This window comes from Frieseomelitta varia, unplaced genomic scaffold (genome assembly GCF_011392965.1).
Source record: "Frieseomelitta varia isolate USP_RPSP 00005682 unplaced genomic scaffold, Fvar_1.2 scaffold_188, whole genome shotgun sequence".
NCBI classification, from domain to species: Eukaryota; Metazoa; Arthropoda; class Insecta; order Hymenoptera; family Apidae; genus Frieseomelitta; species Frieseomelitta varia.
In genome coordinates this window covers 531,748-550,669 of record NW_025109616.1, presented here as the reverse complement: position 1 = coordinate 550,669, position 18,922 = coordinate 531,748, and the positions used below count along the sequence as shown (strand labels likewise).

The window sequence follows — 18,922 nt, the reverse complement described above, 5'->3', positions numbered from 1 at the left end:
TTTGTAGAACTGGAGCGTAAGCTCAGTCGAGTGCGGTATATTTCTGTGCATTACACCACCGCTAGGGGTGCTAGCGAACTTCAAAGAAGCGTGTTTTATAATCGAGCCATCGTACCGTGTAACTGCAACGCCTCATTTGCCAAGGCTATAAAAATTGTTCTTATGTTCTGCTGCTTAGGAGGATAGTAACTTCTTTAAGGTAATCTTAACGTACGATCGATCGATGACATTCTCGCGACAGGGGCGGCCCATATGTAGCCCAAAAGTTCTAAAAAAGTTCTCAGAGAAGACTCGAAAATCTTTGATGCAAAGATTTTCTTCATAGTACTTGCTGGAACAGACTCCATTCGCAATGATATCAATATTTGTGAAACTAGAACGAAATTAAAGCAATTGAATAACTTTTAATGTACGAATGAATAATTTATTCGTTCTGGTGGTATTTCGAACTTTACGATTAAAATGCTCCTTTTCAATGAACTCACGTTTTCAAACGAACACGATTTCAACACGTTATATAGTTATAAATGTTAATTATTTTAAACAGAGATAATAGAAGCTATACACATATGTGTGTAATAAAGTGCCTTATTTAGAAAATCATGGAAAGTAAATGAACGAAGTATATCAAGTAACGCATAAAAAGCAATATTATATTAATTCTCGTTTAATGAAATCATCATTTCTCGTATTGTATTTTAAGCGAAATGTAACACGCGAATTCATTGAAAAGATTAAATTTCATCAATTTAAATTGAAATATCATATTTAATATACCTGTGACAAATGAATTGGAAATCATGTACGTTAGCTTTAAAAAAGAAAGAAGAAAAGAACGAAAACTTATAACTGAATTTTTATCAATAATAAATTATTGATGATAATAAAAAAAGCTTGGAATTTGAAAAAGCTCCAGATAGAAAGACACGGAATAACTTCCTCTAACGATTGAAAACGTGTGTTCACACGAAAATGTATCCAGAACAGCCCTTCGACAAGCAAGGTTTTTACCACATGTATCATTTACGGAATGTACAACCACTGCACTGTCGACAACGTGTCGTTTTGAACAGAACAGAAGCTACACGTAGTCGTCGCGTGGTTTTTCCACTACGGTAAAAATCCGCTTGTTTGAAAGGGGGCCTAAAATCTACCTCCCAGCAGGAATCTACCATACATGTTCAACTGAACAACAGACCTATTTCCGGCATTCAGGTCACGCTCTCCATTGGTTTCAAAGCAAAAATGTTTTTTCAATCTTTACGGCGGCGTACACATCGGTTGGCGTATCGCGCGTCGCAAACACATTTACTGGCAAATAACGGTGTTACACGAAAAAAAAAAAAAAGAAAAATACAAGACGGCGGGAACGACATGTCGGAACAATATACCACGTAGGAGGGAGATTTATTTACAGGCGAATCTTAACTCCATGAATATTTATTGACAACTTTAAGTTCCATTTCGTTTGCACTCGTATTTGCTTTTCCATGGGTATTTCGGGGAGAAAGAAATATCACGAAGTGTAGAGGAATAAACCGTCTGGCTGTTGAAATCAACTCTGGTAGTTGGAGAATATTCAATATTAATTGACTCACGCGCAACGTTAATTCTACTTTGCGTGCCAGGTGTAAATTAATAAATACACCTTGAAACTTGTTACGCAAATATCAACGAATTGAATGGCAGCCTTCTTATCTGTGAATACCTATCCTTGAGGGATTTCAAGATTGAAGCGCAGCTGAATAATTGATGAAATTTGAATACGAATTTAATGTCGGAATTGCTACTAGAGTACGGTCATTCGTATAGTGAGTGGCAGACCATTGAAAATCAGTCACGTTATTCAGTATTACTAGTTTATTGCGATGTAGTTTAATTATACGTGTATATACGCATAATACACAATGAAGACACTGCTCCGTGCATTGAAATCTTTGAAAGAGCATAGTATACGAACAGAAAGAGTAACGCACATTCTAAAATAATGAGATTTAAGTCGTTTCATCATTAATCACCAATAATCGTTTATTCGTATTTTATTTATTTATAATATTCGTACGAATTAAATTTACTGATTCAATTGTTTTATTTTAACGAAGCAGAAATTTTTAATATTTGAATACTAATGATTGGCTCACTATCAACAGCCGAAATCCTTTGTCGGCGAACAATCGATTTCTCGATGCAGACGTTCCTAAGCCGATTTTACAGGTTTAAATCCCTTTAATTGAAAGTCTCATTAGTAATTGAAAACATTGATTGAGAATTTCGTTGATGTGTTGGTTGCGTGTTATTGATCGGTATGGAGATGACTGAGTAAAATTTTAGATGGGTTTTAATGCGTATACTACTTGTTGATAAATAATAGTTAAATAGCGTCTAATTGATTTTAAAGATTTTTTTTTTTAATTTCCAATGTATAAAATAATTTAATTTAAATTTAAACAGTTATAAATGTGCACAGTTAAGCAAGTTTGTTTGTTTCCCACTTTTTGCGTTTCTAATGAGATATAATAGATAATAATGCTTCACTTCCTGCCGTGCGTTTCACTCTTATTAGACGAGATTAATATCAAAGTTTTCGTCGCCGCGTTAGAGTCAATGAAAAGTAGCTGGATTTCCAGAAGTTAAGCGTATATTAATAGCCATTTTCTGTCTAACAAGTTTCACGTAACGAACATTCAGATGCTTCCATACTGCTGGGAATCGTAAAGAGTTGCCGTCGCTTATAGCTCATAGCTCCGAAACACAATCGCTTTATTTCGGCTTGACTAAATTTGCCGCTTCCAACTCACTCGTTTGCCAGACAGTTATGTTTACGCACGGCGAAACTTACGAAACTTAACTAAATTAACTAGTTAACGAGTAAATTATGCACACGACATTTAACTGCCAACTCCCACGGAAGGCAGACTTATAGTTTTCCATAGTAAACTACGAAATAGTCTGCGAAACATCTCTCAAGTTCAAATATAGAGCACTATTACCTCGGTTTAATGAAGTAACCACAGACGCGGTTGCCTTAGAACGCGTTTTAAGTATAGCGTTTTGTATCGCAATCAAAATACGATAACGATTGAAGAAGAGCGAGGAAATAATGACAGTTGCGTGACAGTTTTATAGAACGCAATGAAATGCCGTCGGAGAGCGAAGAAAAATTTGTACGCTATTTATTTCTCTTTTACGTGAAATATCTACGCGCAATATTGCAGTCCGTGCAGCGTACGATTTATATTGTTATCCTAAATATTGGAAAGCACACATACGAGAACGAGTACTTGAATGCGACGACGATAGATTGGAAACTGTGTTTCCGGAAAATTGGTTGGTCCATTTTGCCCGATGTGAGAGAACAGCTGACAAAAGAGCAAATGTAACAGAATAAATAAATAAGACACCATGTTGACGAGGTATAGCAAATAAATGGCTGGTAACCCATTGACCTAGATAGGGTCGATGATATTGATTAGTTACTGCATGTTTGTCTCGCAGCGGTCAAACACAGCATCCTCTCTGTACTCTACATTTGCTTTTAACACATACGATGCTTGTCGTCTCCCGTGCTTCCATTTCTTTAATAATCTGTCCCTCTTTGTTTCGACTTTGAACCCACGCGTATTGGTTTTCTTCCTGTGGAGACATCTTTGGAATATCTTCTTTCGGAATATCCACATCCTTTTTCGTATAACCGGCCAACGGAATTGAATTTATGACTTTATTTTCCTCGCTCGTGGACAATATCTACCGCAGATTACTCGGCGTGGAGCGCGATTCTCGGTATCATAGCGAGATAACGGAGCCCTTGTGTTTCCTTTCATGTCATTCACGTGAAAACAAGAACAAGGGGAACTTTAATCGAAGTTCTGTTACGCTTCAAGGTTGGTGAAACAAATTTTTTAGACGGACTACAAGATTATAATTTCACAACTGTGCGTTTTACGAAGGCAACGACGATTTTTCTTTTTTGTACAACAAATTTATAGAAAGTTTTAAATGCCATGTTTACAAGTTTAAAGTTCATTTCGAAAGTAATTAATTAAATGTTTTACGATGGAAAGAACTCCTCGCTAATATTGCAAGAAAAGAAAGTACAGGAGTAATCCTTGAATTTGCGTTTGTAGTTCTAAAATGTAAGATAGGCTATTTTAATTAATATTAGATATAATATTCAGTTAAAAGCTCTTAAAAAATTTTCTTTTTACGAATGAGTTTAAATTAGAAGTAATCAATCTTTAGTAAACATCGATCTTTCATTTAGATGGTTATACATTTCATTTCATTGTTACATACTTTCAATTTTTTTCTCCATCTGAAGACATTTATAGAATTTATAATAGTGAAGTTGTAACCTCGTAAATAGTAAAATTATATTTTACTATTTAATTAAATATTTTCAAATAATATTACGGATAATAAAAAATATTTGTACATTTATATTAAATAAGTTATTATTATAAAAAAACTGGTATAATTCATTTCTAGTTTGACAGCATGCACTCTACCGGTCAATTTCGTAAAAGCGCGATATTTTCCCGCGCTTTCTGCGTCACCTGTTGCGTTTGACGTTCTTGTCACTTATTTTCGTGTTTAGTAGTGAATATTTTAACTGATAGTGTTAAATGATTGTTATTATATCAATTTAAATTTTTGCTGCAAACGTAAGTGTTATTAATGAATTGTTAATATTGTGTTTTAAAATACTTTCATTCATTAAGCAAAGTTAACCTCAAACATCAAGCGTGCTGGTTACTACATCTTGTATGTACATATATAAATTATGATTTTATTGTAATTAATAAAGATTGAATTGTAGTATTGTTTTACTGTTTTAATTAAAATAGTATTTACATTTATAATATTAATGTAGCAAAGGTATAATAAAGATTGTAAAATACTGATTTATAAGATACTTACATTTATTGTAATTATGAAATTGTAATAATTTGACAACAATTTAATAAAGTCATGTTAATAGTTCTATTGTATTGTTTATGCAGGTGATCCATAGATTAAATTTAAAAATGATGTTGAGAATTCAGTAGATATATACTTCAATCATTATGTCAGATTATCTTTCTACTGAACTTGCAGCTACGTGTGCTGCACTTGGTTATTATGATGGATCTAAGTATCATTTGGATAAGCACTGTTTAGGTAATAGCAATTGTTATTTGTACGTTATGTATATTATATTGAACAATCTTGAATTATTCAATATTTATTCAATTTCTTAATAGATGTTATAAAAGATCTTATCAAATATTTAAGAAGAGACAGTGAGTCTCATGTCGTACGTCAGTTTCTTGGTCAAACAAAAGTACTTCAAACTGATCTCATAAAAATTTTTATTGAGCATTATGATAAACTTGAACTTTGGGATGTATTGCTGAGGCAAGTAATAAATTAGTATGTATTTCATAATGGCTGACATATTATAATGATATCAGTTTTATGTTCAATTAGGTTAATTATTAATATAACAAGTCCAGTATTACTGCTTTTTAATGAGCAAGTTCCTACTGAAAAGATGCAACATACTATATATCTAAAACTAATTTCATATACACAATCATATAAAGTAGCTTTAATTGATGGACGTATATGGACAATACTTAGTAATCGTTTAAGTGAAATTCTTAAACTAGTAAGTATCAAGTTTGTAGTTTGTGTTTGTACATATATGTAGAGGATATTTAAAGGATCAATTCCTTTTTGTTTTTGTAGGATAATATAGAAAGAGGTGAAGAAAAAGAAATGATTGTTGAAAGAATTCTTATTTTTATTAGAAATGTCTTACAAATTCCTCCAGATGAAAATGAAAAACGTGTTGATAATGATGCTACAGTTCATGATGAGGTACAATATTAAAAGTAAAATATTACAAGTAGTGTAATATTATATGTATAATATATTTTTTATATTCTTTGTTCATTAGGTTTTGTATGCACTCAATACATCAGGGATTGTTGATTTGTTAGTATTTATTGCTAGTAACAGAAGTGAACAGCAATATCATTTGCAAGTTTTAGAGGTATGTGTTAGATAATTTTGAGTTTATTTTTATTTACTTAGTATTTGTTTATCTTTTTTTTTATATTTATTTGTTTAGTTTTGTTTTTTTCAAAAATAATTTATTTTTTTATAATGATGTTGTATTTTCTGTACGTTACGTTGTTAGATTATATCGTTAATGCTTCGTGATCAAAATGCAAGTCAGTTAGCAAAATCTGGCTTACAACGTAGTATTACCGAAAGAGAAAAAGATGAAGCAACGCTTTTAGCTGCGCGACTCAAAGAAAAAGAGAAAAAGATGGAGAAAGTAAGAAAGTATGCAGGAGCTAGGTAAGGTTTAATACAGCATTTTCATTTGTCCTTTTTTTAAAAATATAGTTTACTCTTTATGGAGATAGATTTATATAGTAGAATAATTTAGTAATTAATTAAAAACAGTCATCGCATTGTCATCGAGCGACAAGTGATTTTAATGTGTGATAAATAAATGGTCAATGATGATGACGTGAGAAACTAGAGGAAATGTAATTTATTTCTATAGTGATATATATATACTATATATGTAATAAATGTGACCTAGTTTTTAAACCACTATCTGAATAGATGCTTTTATCCACTTGTTGGAAAGTGCACGTGTTTTATTCTTGTGTCGTGCATTATTCACATCTTTTTGCTACGTGCCTCTATTTTCCGTAGAAAGCTTTTTGCAACTTGGAAAGGAATCAAAGGCGGTAAAAAGATCGATCTTTTCTCTCGTACTTTGTGAATCGATGGACAACGCTGTTACCATAAAATGGTACCGTCAAAAACATGATTTGACATTCAATATTTCAAAAGTAAGAACTGAAAAATAGCATAGTTGACAAGCGTTGATTTAAAAAGTTTTTAACAAAAATTGAGTTTATACTGATTTATAGATTTATTTGTAAAATGAATCTTGTAGATTTATTTGTAAAATTAGTAGTAGTCCAATTTGAATTATATTTTACGTTTATAATGAATCGATTACGTAAGAGCACCTAGTGCAAGCAAGAAATTGAAGACGAATTGAAGACAGCAAATAAATAAATAAATACGAGAGAGAAAATGCACGTTTCTCGTTTAGCAAACTACCTGCTAGTGACAGCCGCCTTCCATAGTATTGATTAGATTTTCAGAAGTCGTATATGAAATTGAATTTGAGTGAGGAGTTTTTTTTTTTTTTTTTTTACTAACATAGATATTGTCCATAGATATTTGTTGATTCATATAGGCACTGATTCAACAAAATTTTATTATTTTATCTTGTTATTCCGATGATGATAAATTTGATAATTTCGATGTCGATAATTTGAATCTGTAACTCTAACATTTTCTAAAATTGTTGTTCGTTTAAAATCTCTTTCAGTGTAAAATGTTTCGTCAGTCATCTAATCATTATGTTTAGACATTCACATTTTGGTGGGACTTACATCGTCCAAAATATGAAAGCCATTGGAGAGAATCAGCTGTTATGTCACAAACCGTATCAAAAGATCGAGGCATTAGATTTTGGCCAAGATAAGGTAATTACTGCTAGTACGAGTACGAAACAGTTCTATCGGGCTTTCCATTTTCTTTCTCTTTTTCTTTTTTTATTTCCAAACGAAGAAAATAAAATGTCGAGTTACGAAACGGTCTATTCAATTAATCTTTGGTTTCCGGCGGTAGTTCTCATTAATGAATAAGTAGGGATGAAGGCTGGGTGGATTTGAATGAAAATACGGTTGTTAATTAAGGCTATCCTCGCGTAATTAGAACTGGCTCCTTGCTTAATGGTGCTGAAGCATTTAAAACTAGGTCAGCGCTCTTTTCGCGGACATTTCTCCTCCTTTTCTCCTGCCTCTTGTGTCCTCCTCGACTATAAAACGATCCCTCTCCCTCTTACATCGTTATTACCGTCTCCTTCGCGGAACATCCGTATTTGAAGACAAACTTTTCCTAGCTTGCTTCTTCTCGTAGCTCGTTTCATTATGGGCTGTCATAAATCTACTGGGTCACATGCCTGACGGCTATCTTGAATCGAGGTGATCAGTAACTTGTGCCATATCTTTCATGGAATTCTATCCGTTCTCTTCTCTCGATTCCTTCTTTGTTCTTTTTTTTTTCACTCTTAAATTTTTGCAGAAACAATGAAAGTCTATCAATCCTTGTTATTCGTCCAGATTACATTTCGTTGATCTCTCGCGATAAATTTTGCAAAAATCTGTTTTCGTTGTTTCTTCTTAAATTTGAATAATAATTTTGATTCGATAGAAAAAAGTGGCAAAACCAAAGAACAAACGTCCGATGACGGATCCAAGGAACGAGCGTACGTCGGCGCTGAGCGTGAGGCTAGTTTTGAAAGAATTTTGCATAGAATTCCTGAATGCCGCTTACAACTCCGTAATGAGATACGCGAGGTCTTCTATAGTTGGCGACGCTCGAAACAATCAATCTGAAGTAACTTGTTATCTGTGGGCCTTGCGTTTCTTCATGGAGTTCAATCGCCATTACAAGTTTGAAGTAAAATACGTGAGGTAAGTCGCTGCAGCTCTCTTATTTCGTAATAGAAAGGAAAAAGAGAAAAAAGAAAAGAAGTATATCGCCAGAGAGTAAACGTCGAGGAAAGGATCAGAGATAGTTTTCGAACTCGTTTTACGCATCGTCGCTCTCTTTAGATTCTTGTCTTCGAGAAGCATTTTCTAGCTATTTTCAGTGCAAGCGCTTTTACGTGCACTGCTTTAAGCAACATGTATTGTTGGGATTTAAATTTTCCTTCCAACAAGTGCTCGTTGAATACTCATTATCATTCGGAGCATGAAGGAATGTTGGCAATTTACGATCACGACCTTCTTTTCTTATTTAAAGCTTGTTCTTCAGAGTTTGACTTGAGATTGATTAATTAATTTAATTTGGAAATTAAAGTACATTTAATTTTTTGATTTTTTTCTTTCGTTTCAAAACTAATGTAATACATTTTTTTTTTTTACATTAATTTGTCGACAGCGAAACGATATCTACGGGAATATTTCATTTAGTGCAAAGGCAGATGGAACATTATTACGACATGATAATTACCGACAAAAAGAAAATTCCCCTTTGGTCTCGTAGATTGCATTTGGCATTGAAAGCATATCAGGTGAGGAGCTGAGCATTAATAATTCTTTCCGTTTGACGAATAGATGATACGAAATATGTTTGTTTTTTCTCCTTTACGTTATTATAGGAACTTCTGTACACTCTACTGGCGATGGATCAAAGTACAGATCGCAGTGTTAGAGAATCCAGCAAGGTTATTAAAAGTAACGTATTTTACGTTCCGGAATATCGAGAAACGATTCTTTCTCAACTCCTCTGTTTCGACGAGCTTAAGATGTCTCGGTTTGTATAAAAAATCTTTTGTAAAACGTGAATTTTTGGACGTTAGAAGAATTTTGATCATTTAGATAAGTTGTTTTTCATTGAATTGTTTTACAAATCTTACAAATTACAATTGTTAATCTTACAAATTGTAATCAATAGATCTTAAAATCTTACAAAGTAAGATCTTAAAATCTTATAAATTACGATTGTAATCAATAATGATGTTTTAATAATAATCTTCAGACTGTAAGATCGAGCAAACTTAATAATTTTCAAATATTTTTCTATCGACGCGAAAACAAGTGTCCGACGTCTTCCGAGAAATTTTAATGAGAAAAAATATCTGTAGCGAAAATTAATGGCGCAATTTGCTCGGGAACTGTTTCGTTGGTCTTGCTGTTTCATACTTCGAGTGTCTGTTTATCGAGTGGACGGGAGTGGAAAATGAAAAAACTGTTTGCTAAAAGTTTTATCTACTGCAGACAGATTGATTCACTTTCGAATCAATCGGCTCGAACAACGAGAGAGCTACCTCTGCTCGTCTACTTCCTCGCTTCTTTTCGACTGTACTTCCTCCTCCTCCTCCTCCTCCTCCTATTGCGTTTCTCCCTTCGCTCTTGTCTGGTCCTCCTCTTTTCTTTTTTCGCGTCTTTGCTGGAATAAACAACTTCTATCGACCTTCCGGCCAGCGAAATGGGAAAAGGCGACGGCCGTTCAACTTTCGCGAGTTTGACGGGTTTTCCAAGGATTTCCACCGCGGCAATGTAAGGGTCGGGGCGCCGTACCGCGATATCGTCGTTACCCTGACGTTCCAGCGACGCTGACGAAAACAAGACTTGACGGGTGCAGCAAACTTCGTTGCTGATGTTACGACTTGCAAACTATACAAACGACAGAACTGTATTAATTTCACGACAAGCACCATTTCATTCGGGGCGACGCCACGACGTTTCGAATAAGAATTTTATCGAACCGTAAATACGGTATAATTGAGAGTCGGACGAACGGATGTAAATTGTATCTTTTTGCATTTTGCACTTCTTAACGTGACGTTTTCTTTTCTTAATTTATCCTCATACGTAAATGTTTTTTTTTTTTAATCTTTTTAGACAATATTTGATCGATCTCACTACGACAGCGCACGTCTTTTTAAAAATGCTGAGCAATTATTGCGGGAGAAATAATCGTGGTATGATAGTCCAAAAGGTGAAGCAAACACGGCAGAAGAGCGCAGGTAGAAAGAGTAAGGACCGAAACGCTTATTTTCTTTCGATCTGCAAGCAAGCAATATGGTTTATGATCTCGAATGTATACAGAAGCTGCGCAGAAAGTACAACCTCCGGCTCGAAGCTTGGAAGAACGTTGGGATGAAATTAGTCCTCAGCTGTCGATTGTAATGCAAGAAGGAACGATACCGCAAGTTGTGCCATTTGACGGAGCATCGGCTGTACCCATAGACGATCAAAAGTATGTTTATGTTGTTTTATTATTGGATTTTAGCGATGTCGGAAAATTGAATTTTTGACGCGAAGAATATTTTGACTGTGTCTTGAACTGGTGGTTTTCTTGATTCCAGAGTCGATGCGATGAAGAAGGTCCAAAAGCTACTACGGTCGAAGGATCTCGAGCAGGCTATCGGACTCATTCGTGCAGCAAGGTAAGTATTTTATTTCTTTCATTTACGCTCTGTGAAAATTATGCGCCAATTTATGCAAAAAAGATGAACACGATCCACGGAGCGGAAAATAGTACTCAGGTTGATGATGGGTCATACGCGGTGAAATTTCTAGCATTTGGCTCACAGTGAAATATTTTTCGGCTTTATTTCGCCTTTCTTCTTTACGCTTCTCTGTTCCTTTTTTCTTCTTTCTCTTCTTCTTTTTTTTCTTTCTTTTTACCGGTTGAGTACAATACGCGTTATAAAGCTACAAGCTGAGTGGCTCCGAGTATCTCCAACATTGTTGCGGTTTACTAAAGCTTTATTTTGGCAAACAAAAGAACTGCAGCGGTGAAACTACGAAGCGAGCGAAAGTCAACGAACATTGAAATGTATTGTGCTTAAGGGAATTCGGTTCAAATCACTTCACGCTCCGTATTTTTCAAATAAACGTTCGCCAATTCTTAACTGAAATCGTAATTTCGCATCAGAAATAGGAGTAATTTTTTAATGAAGATGAGAAAATGTTTCGTGTCAATGATATGGCTCATTAAATTGAACTGTTTATATCAAATTATTCAGAGAGAAAGATAAAAGAGAGAGAGAGAGATCTGTTTCGTGGAAACATTTGATTTTTTCCAGTATCCGTGTTCTTTAGATGCCTGGGCCAATTAATTGGCCAACTGGCAAGTGTTTGCTCTTCCGTTGGTATTTACATTGCATTAAATATGAAAGGGATGGCCCGTTCTTGAAATATACCGATGCATGTTGGTTCATTTGAATGAGCCCTAAGCGGCGACTGAACCCTGTCCCTTTGAAGTGTTCCGCCTCTAAATATACTCACGAGTCTTTTCCCTCCATTAAGTTGTTTCTCCATTCTGTTCCATCGATCCTTCTGGCTGGCAGCCTTAATCGCCGCTTCAACAGTTTCGCGGGAGCAAAATACACTTTGGAGATAAACTCGTTGATGCGAATACGAGATTTTTGCATGCGCTTTGCCTTCAAAGAGTTTCATTATTTCTTTTTTTTTTTTTTTATATATAAAAACCTGTCGATTGTGAATTAATTTTATGCGTCTCACTTTATGCTTGCTAATTGACTTTGTAATACATAGTTGTTGCATTTAATTGAAAAGGGATTCAATTTCTTTTTCTCTTCCCCCTGGTACGAAAATTATACTTCAACCTCTTGCGCTGGAATGACGTGTCACGTTTTCGTCTCAAAATTGCCATATTTTCTGAGTTTCAAGTATATTTAAGTATAATCAGAATTTCCATCCAGCGATATCATACCGACAAGTTCAAAAAGAAGGCGACGAATTATTTTATACGATTTGGTCACTCGTTATGGTCCGCAATCAGTTGCCAAGCGCGAGCGGTTAAGATACGTTTGAAAAAGCGTATCATTTTCATTTCTGGGGAAAACGAGGTTTCCCGCAAGTTGAAGAACTTTCGCCTGTAGTTAACGCAGTGTAGTTCTCACGAGGCACTAAAGTAAAATTACCGAAACAGAGGAAGAAAAAAAAAAAAAAAGAAGAAAAAGAAAAGAAGAAAAAACGCTGCTTCATCGCGAGCAGCCTTTCTTCTAAAGCTAGGGAGTTATAGCCGTTCGTACTTCCTGCAGATTTTTCTCTAGGCAGTATCATCACCACAGTACCTTCCGCCGTAGTACTTTAGGAGATTGTTCGTAATATTCCGTCGTCCATTTTATGGGGTAAGCTTCGCCATAGCCGGTACACAATGGAATCTTCTGGTTCATGCCGACTTTGTGCATACAACAGGATAAAAGGAAGCGGCAGACTATGTTGACTATGCGTACCGTATAGACGGGAGACCCCGAATAGGAGATATTAATAACACATTTATGGTAATCCGGCGGTATTACGGTAAACAGTGTAATGCTTTGAATTTCCTTTTATTCGTGTCTCTACGCGTAACGTACAGGAACAGCCCTGTCCTTGAGGAGCAAGAAGAGAGAGAGAGAGAGAGAGAGAGAGAGAGAGAGAGAGAGAGTTTCCAGCGATCGCGTTCCGTTTACCTAGCAAATACTCCCGTCGTTTAGATACCGTCTCAAATCCTCTAATTTTCTACTTACACCATCTGGCATCGGGTGCCATCCGGCAAAGTGTGCTGACTTTGGTTCAGGCTTGGATAACTCAAAGTCACGGGATAATTAAGGGGAAGAAGCTCGCTCCGGCGTTTCGCCTCTTTTTCCCGTTGAACAAGGAGCGAGACGAATAATCAAGCTAGGTCTTACTCGCGCCCTAAAAGTTACAATTTTCTCTTTAGGTTTAAAGGGCCGGGGATTCTATCGTATTTAATTAAAAGCAAATGAAAAATCGCCAAGCCAGACGTAACGCGAATGTAATTTCCTCCCCTTCGATTGCGTTTCCCCGTTATTTCGTGCCGATATTCGTGAAAAAAAAAAGAAAAAAGAAACATACGCTTTCCGTTCAACAACGCGAACCTCGATTCCAAGCGAGTTTCTCCCAGATTTTGAAACGTAAGGCAAGGCCAATTCATCTCCGACAAGCCGCGCTACTCTGACCTCGGACTAAAAGATGAACTCGGTTCTTCTTTGGATGGTGGCGAGTGTCAAGGGCGAGAATCGGCGAGAGACGCGTCGAAATTATTCGTTGCGTGTCTGGCAAAGGAGCCAGTTCGGACGACGGGATTGGAGGGAGGGAGGGGTCGGTTGAGGCGCGTCTGAGAGATTCCATTGTCGCGGGACTTCAAATCGAGGGATAATGGGGATTGTATGGTACTGGATTTCTATTCAGACAGCCACCAGCAGCGCCGCCACCCCATACGAGCCACTTCTTCTGCCCTGGGGACAGCACGTAACCTCCTTTCGCTCTTCCAACCTCCCTCCCCTTCTGTATCTTCGTCCTTTACCCCCTCTCGTTTATTGGATTCTCTCCCTCCGAGTCCCAGGGATTTTGCACTCTTCAAAATAGCCAGACTTTCCTGACCCCGCGGTCGCTACGTCTGACACGCTTTGTAAACGGATTAGATTCTGTCGCATGTGAAATGAATTTTGCTAGATTCTCGCTAAAGTATGTACGTTTTTGAAAAAACAACGTGCGCAACAGCGTTGACGAACTTGTACAGCTTGTTCCTACATCGATCGGATAGTTATATTCCACGTTCTAGTGTCGTGCAATTCGTGTTACAGTTATACGGCAGAAGGAGAGTACACCCTCTCGAGGGCACTGATTTGAATGAGCTTTCGTTTAATGACAGCACCATTCAGAGGTATTGTTGCGGTAACACGATAAGCTGCGCAACTCTGAAACAGCGTACATATATATATATATATATACATATATACACGTTGGAGTCTAACGTCGACTTCGTTGTCCAATCACGTTTCATCGTCTCTAACGTTCTCTTTGAAGATATCCGCCTTTCAGAATATTTCTGACGTGCGGCAGGCTTTTCCTTTCGTTTTGTTTTTAATGAAAATTCAAGGCAGGCGAGGACTTTCTGAGAAGAAGCTAGCCACCATCTAGCACAGGGTTAGGAATCTTCCGCCATTAACTACACCCTTTTTCACGAGCACTTCGCGAAGGTGAAGGCGTGATTTCAGTTTTGTCCCCTGGTCACGTAGATCGACTTTCTCCTTTCCTTGATGCTTTTGGATTCTCACGGGGAATAGAACTTTCGTAAAACGGCCAGGTTCTCTCTTTCTCTCTCTCTCTGTTTCTCTTTTTCTCTCGCGCTGGTTTTTATGCTTTATGAAGGGCGATTTTCATGCGAAGCAATCAGCGTTTCGCCCTATTTACCGAACGCAGTGTGTAGCTCTGTTTTATGCAGCTCGTCTTCGGATTAATCTCGCCGGGGCTTCACCAGTCCCTTTTATTGTTCGTGTTTAAATATTTAACAGGAAAGCTTGCTTTCGAAATTTCAATTCTCGTTTCTTGCGTTACGTTTTACCGCGCGGCGATATTAATAACTTCAAGTGGATTGCTGCACGGCTTCTTTCATTACACGTTACCGGTGCAGCGCCGCTCGTCCTCGCGAGATCTTAATATTCATGAGAGAGGAAAAAGAAAGACGGTGGAGGAACCTAGTTTATTCTAACTTTTACAAGCTTTCACCGATTCGATCGTACATATATACGTGTACATGTCAATTTTGTGTCGCGTTAGCTGTCGAAACAAGGTGAAAATTACAGAGAGAGAGAGAGAGAGAGTCGCGGTTATTCTTTGCAGCGTTAATTTGCAAGTGAGGGAAATTTTTGCGCGTCGTTTTCTTTCGAGTATCGCATAAATCAAGATTTGCATCGGACGAGAATATCGATGAGGAAGTGTTTTTCTAAGACAAGGCTCGGAGAATAAATTCAATGAAATTTGAGTGGATCGCGAGGCAGCCAAGCCATCGCCTCTCTAAGAATCTTTCTTTTTACCGTTCTTCTTCCTCTTCTTCTTCTTCTTCTTCTTCTTTTTCTTTTTAATCTTCCGCGCCTCGGAGCTGACTTCGCCACCTTCGCTGGATATTTTAGAACACGGCCACTTGGCGAAGGTTATGCATGTACACACACTGACGACGAGAGCATGGCCGAAGGTGGATGGAAGAATGGAAGAGGGTTGGGCGTGAACACTTGACGCAAGCAACCGGATGTTGGCGTAGATCGCGGTGAGGTTCTCGTGCTCAAGGGAGCCTTCTACGAGACCCATTGAGATTGCCACTCGGACCTCTCCGCCTCTACGTCTCTCACCCCCTTACCCTTTCTCAGCTCTTCATCTCGTCTCGTCTTCTCGTGTCTTTGCTACGTATGCTACTCAAGATAATGAAACACGTCATTAAGTGTCTCGCTTGCTTTGTTTAATCACTCTAATCTCATTCTCTGCGACACGCGGTTTCACTTCCTTCGCCGCGTTTGCATAAAAAGTTGAGAAAGAGAGATAGAGAGAGATAGAGGGTAGATCTCTCTGTCGCGGCTGTGTGGAATTAATATTTTTAAAATTTTTCGTATTTGAGATGCTCGTGTTTAAAAATTTGCCTGGATAACCTTCGCAGCGTATTTGGCGATTTAACCGTGTGGATATATTTAAAAAAAAAAACTCTGTTATCGAAAGGTATTACATGTCAGATTTACGTTTGCGTTTTTTTTTCTCTTTTTTCTTTCTTTCTTTTTTTTTAATATTCTATAATATTTCAAATATGACGTTCTTTGCGATACTTTTTTTTGTCCTTTTTCTCTCCTTTTTGCTCAGCGAGGTTCGCACATCAAGCTTCCGTTTCCACCTATATTGCTTTTCATACATTGTACAGGAAAAAAGGAAAAGATCAAAGTTGGCTAAGGGTAACGAGGTGATGTAAATAGCTACCCGTGAATTGATCGAGCTCTCTTAATCCTCTGTAGCGTACCGTGTGACGTGCAAGTTATATATTCATACACCCTTCGTGTATGTGTTTTTTAACCCTCCGTCGACATCGCCGCCACGACCGCGGTCAAATAAGCAACGTGACTGTTTACGATAAAGAATAGAATTCATCACCGATTCCCCGATGCTTTTCATTCCTAACTGCTTGGATAAGCGTAGAAAATTGTTTTCCTTCGCAGAGAGGTCTGGCCTGAGAACGACAGTTTCGGGAGTGCTAATATCACAACGGAGGAGGAGTTTCTGGCGCTACGTGAAATCTTCTTTGCAGACTTGGGCGGTGAGTAAGAATCTTTGCATGCAATGGAACTGTGATGAACTTTTCGCTTGGTTTTACATAACGTAACAGTAGCCTAGCGATTGTATGAATTCGTCGTTTGACAATTAACCTTCCAAGTGCTAACGTCCGATATATCGACACCTATACGATATCTGAGATAGCCGAATGCATTACTGCAAATAAATTATTGCAAAATAACTTTGAAAATATAGAAACTACAATAATTTATACGAAAACGTGTGAAATTAAACTTCGCCTGGCGATTTCAGTCCGTCGAAGGGTGGAAATAGGTTAAATATGTCGTTCTTAGAAGATTAATAGACAGAGATCGACCATTTTTTCAAGAACGAAAGTCGTTCTCTTCAGTTGTTTAGATTTTTGGCACCGTAGCCGCGAATTACACTTAATATAACGCAACAACAATTTTGGCCCCGGTGGTAAATTGATCCTCGAAAAGGCAGCTTTAATCCACGGCTAATACCGCACTGCCTCGGAAGATCGTTTCAAATTAAATTCTGGAAAATATCTCGCGCTAACGAGATTCTCGGAAACGAGACGACATATATTTGCAATCTCCGGTAGGCAGCTTGAGATAAAGTTAAAACTTCGTACTTTGAAAGCCGTGGCCGTTAGTACTTTTTGCGCTCGCGCGGCTCCCCCCCCCCCCCTCTCGGTCTCCTCCCATGGGGGATTGCTTGTATAACTTGAATTTATCGAGAAAATTATATTTTCTGTACGCACAGGCCCGTAGTGAGAAACTTGCGGATGCTACTTTCGGCGGCGCAGCCCATTATAAAGCGGGAAACTCCGTTATTGCGTTCGTGAACGTGAAAGTAATAAGCTGTTCGATTTAATTCAATTCGCGGGGATTTCGCGGCTAAACCGTCGAATTCATTGGATTAAAATTTGTTTTCGTTCTGTGTACGTTCGCTCGCCGTTCGTGAAATTTTGCTGTTTTCGAGCGTGCTTGCAATCTGTCTGCAACCCGTTGCTGTTGCACGCTCGAATCGAGTCGTGTGGTTAACTGTTGCACGCTTTGTTTTTCCACGTCGTTCTTACGTGCATCCACGATTAACGTAGATACTTTTGGGAAAATGAAAATCTCTCGCAGACGAGGCCACGCATCGTCGTGCATTTATTTATGAAATTTCAACGTAGAATCGCCGCGGGCCGGCAATAAAATAAACGCGGCCGATGTACTCAAATATTCATTCCTGTCTTGCTTTGCCTTTTCTTTTCTGTTTTTTCTTTTTCTTCTGTTTTTTTTTTTTTCTTTCTGTTCCCTTCTATCTTTTTCTCCTCTTTAAGCTTTGCTTAAATTTCCGTAAGAATAAATTAACGAGCCGCCCCGGATGGATACCGGCGCTAAGGAGATATTAACAGAGGAAAAACTTATAAACACGTAATTTCACTCAAGGGGGGAGCACCTGCGGGAGCGGTTTGTGTAATAACTGGCACGTACATCACGACACAAATTTAATTAAACACACCCTCGGTATTCATTTCGCGCTTCTAATTTATGTATGAATAACTATGCCGCGTAGCCGCCCGAGATTTCGCGACGTTCCATCTTCCGCTACGTATTTATCTATGTTTATTAACGGAGAAACAATGCCCCGTACACGCCGGCGTTGAACGTTTCAATAGGCGAACGTTATGGCTTTTCATTTCGATTCTCCCTCTTTTGTGCCCTCTCTGTGACGCGTGGTTGTGCCGTGTTCCTTAATGAAAATAAATTGAAAAGCCATAGTCGCGCGAGGGAAATTTCAATTAGCCGCGCCGGTTGCAATGACTCGCGAAACGCGGGATCGTCGAATTTTTGTAAGAGCGTAGTTTTCTGTGCAGCGGTGTCCCGTTAAAAATTGATTCGTCGTCGAAACTTTTTTATTCGCGAGCGAAACGAAGCGAAACTGATTACACCGTTCCGCGTGTTTGTCTAGTTTTGCATTGTGAATTCAACGCACGTTGCTCGCAGTGAGATTGATCGACGTTGATTGCGTAGGCTTTTTCTAGGTAATGTAACGCATGATCAGATTCAGTGGAAAATGTGGCCAAGTAGGACTCTGAAGAAATATTGTACAGGGTTGAAAGAAAAGTTTTCTCGTGGCTATCAATTCTACACACCTTTGATTTAATGGAAATACATGTAAAGAACATGTATTTTGAATTTCAAGGTAAATTTTTCTTTTTTTTTTTTTTTTGTATTTTATCCATCACGAAG

At 37.6% G+C, this 18,922-nt stretch overlaps 1 protein-coding gene across 4 annotated transcripts in view; it reads left to right on the top strand.

Moving 5' to 3' along the window:
- The first annotated feature begins 4,542 nt into the window (after positions 1-4,542).
- LOC122539020 (protein timeless homolog) overlaps positions 4,543-18,922 on the top strand; it is a 242,536-nt gene continuing 228,156 nt past the window's right edge. For 3 of the 4 annotated variants that reach the window (XM_043673587.1, XM_043673589.1, XM_043673585.1), the window contains exons 1-15: positions 4,543-4,761; positions 5,001-5,157; positions 5,241-5,394; positions 5,467-5,647; positions 5,728-5,859; positions 5,939-6,034; positions 6,182-6,345; positions 7,442-7,559; positions 8,290-8,552; positions 9,022-9,154; positions 9,242-9,396; positions 10,488-10,621; positions 10,695-10,845; positions 10,955-11,035; positions 16,604-16,701. In XM_043673587.1, coding sequence (XP_043529522.1) covers positions 5,064-5,157; positions 5,241-5,394; positions 5,467-5,647; positions 5,728-5,859; positions 5,939-6,034; positions 6,182-6,345; positions 7,442-7,559; positions 8,290-8,552; positions 9,022-9,154; positions 9,242-9,396; positions 10,488-10,621; positions 10,695-10,845; positions 10,955-11,035; positions 16,604-16,701 — 1,954 coding nt within the window. In that variant the 5' untranslated portion in view covers positions 4,543-4,761; positions 5,001-5,063. The remainder of the gene's footprint in view (positions 4,762-5,000; positions 5,158-5,240; positions 5,395-5,466; positions 5,648-5,727; positions 5,860-5,938; positions 6,035-6,181; positions 6,346-7,441; positions 7,560-8,289; positions 8,553-9,021; positions 9,155-9,241; positions 9,397-10,487; positions 10,622-10,694; positions 10,846-10,954; positions 11,036-16,603; positions 16,702-18,922) is intronic. The other variant, XM_043673586.1, reaches the window with a different exon arrangement.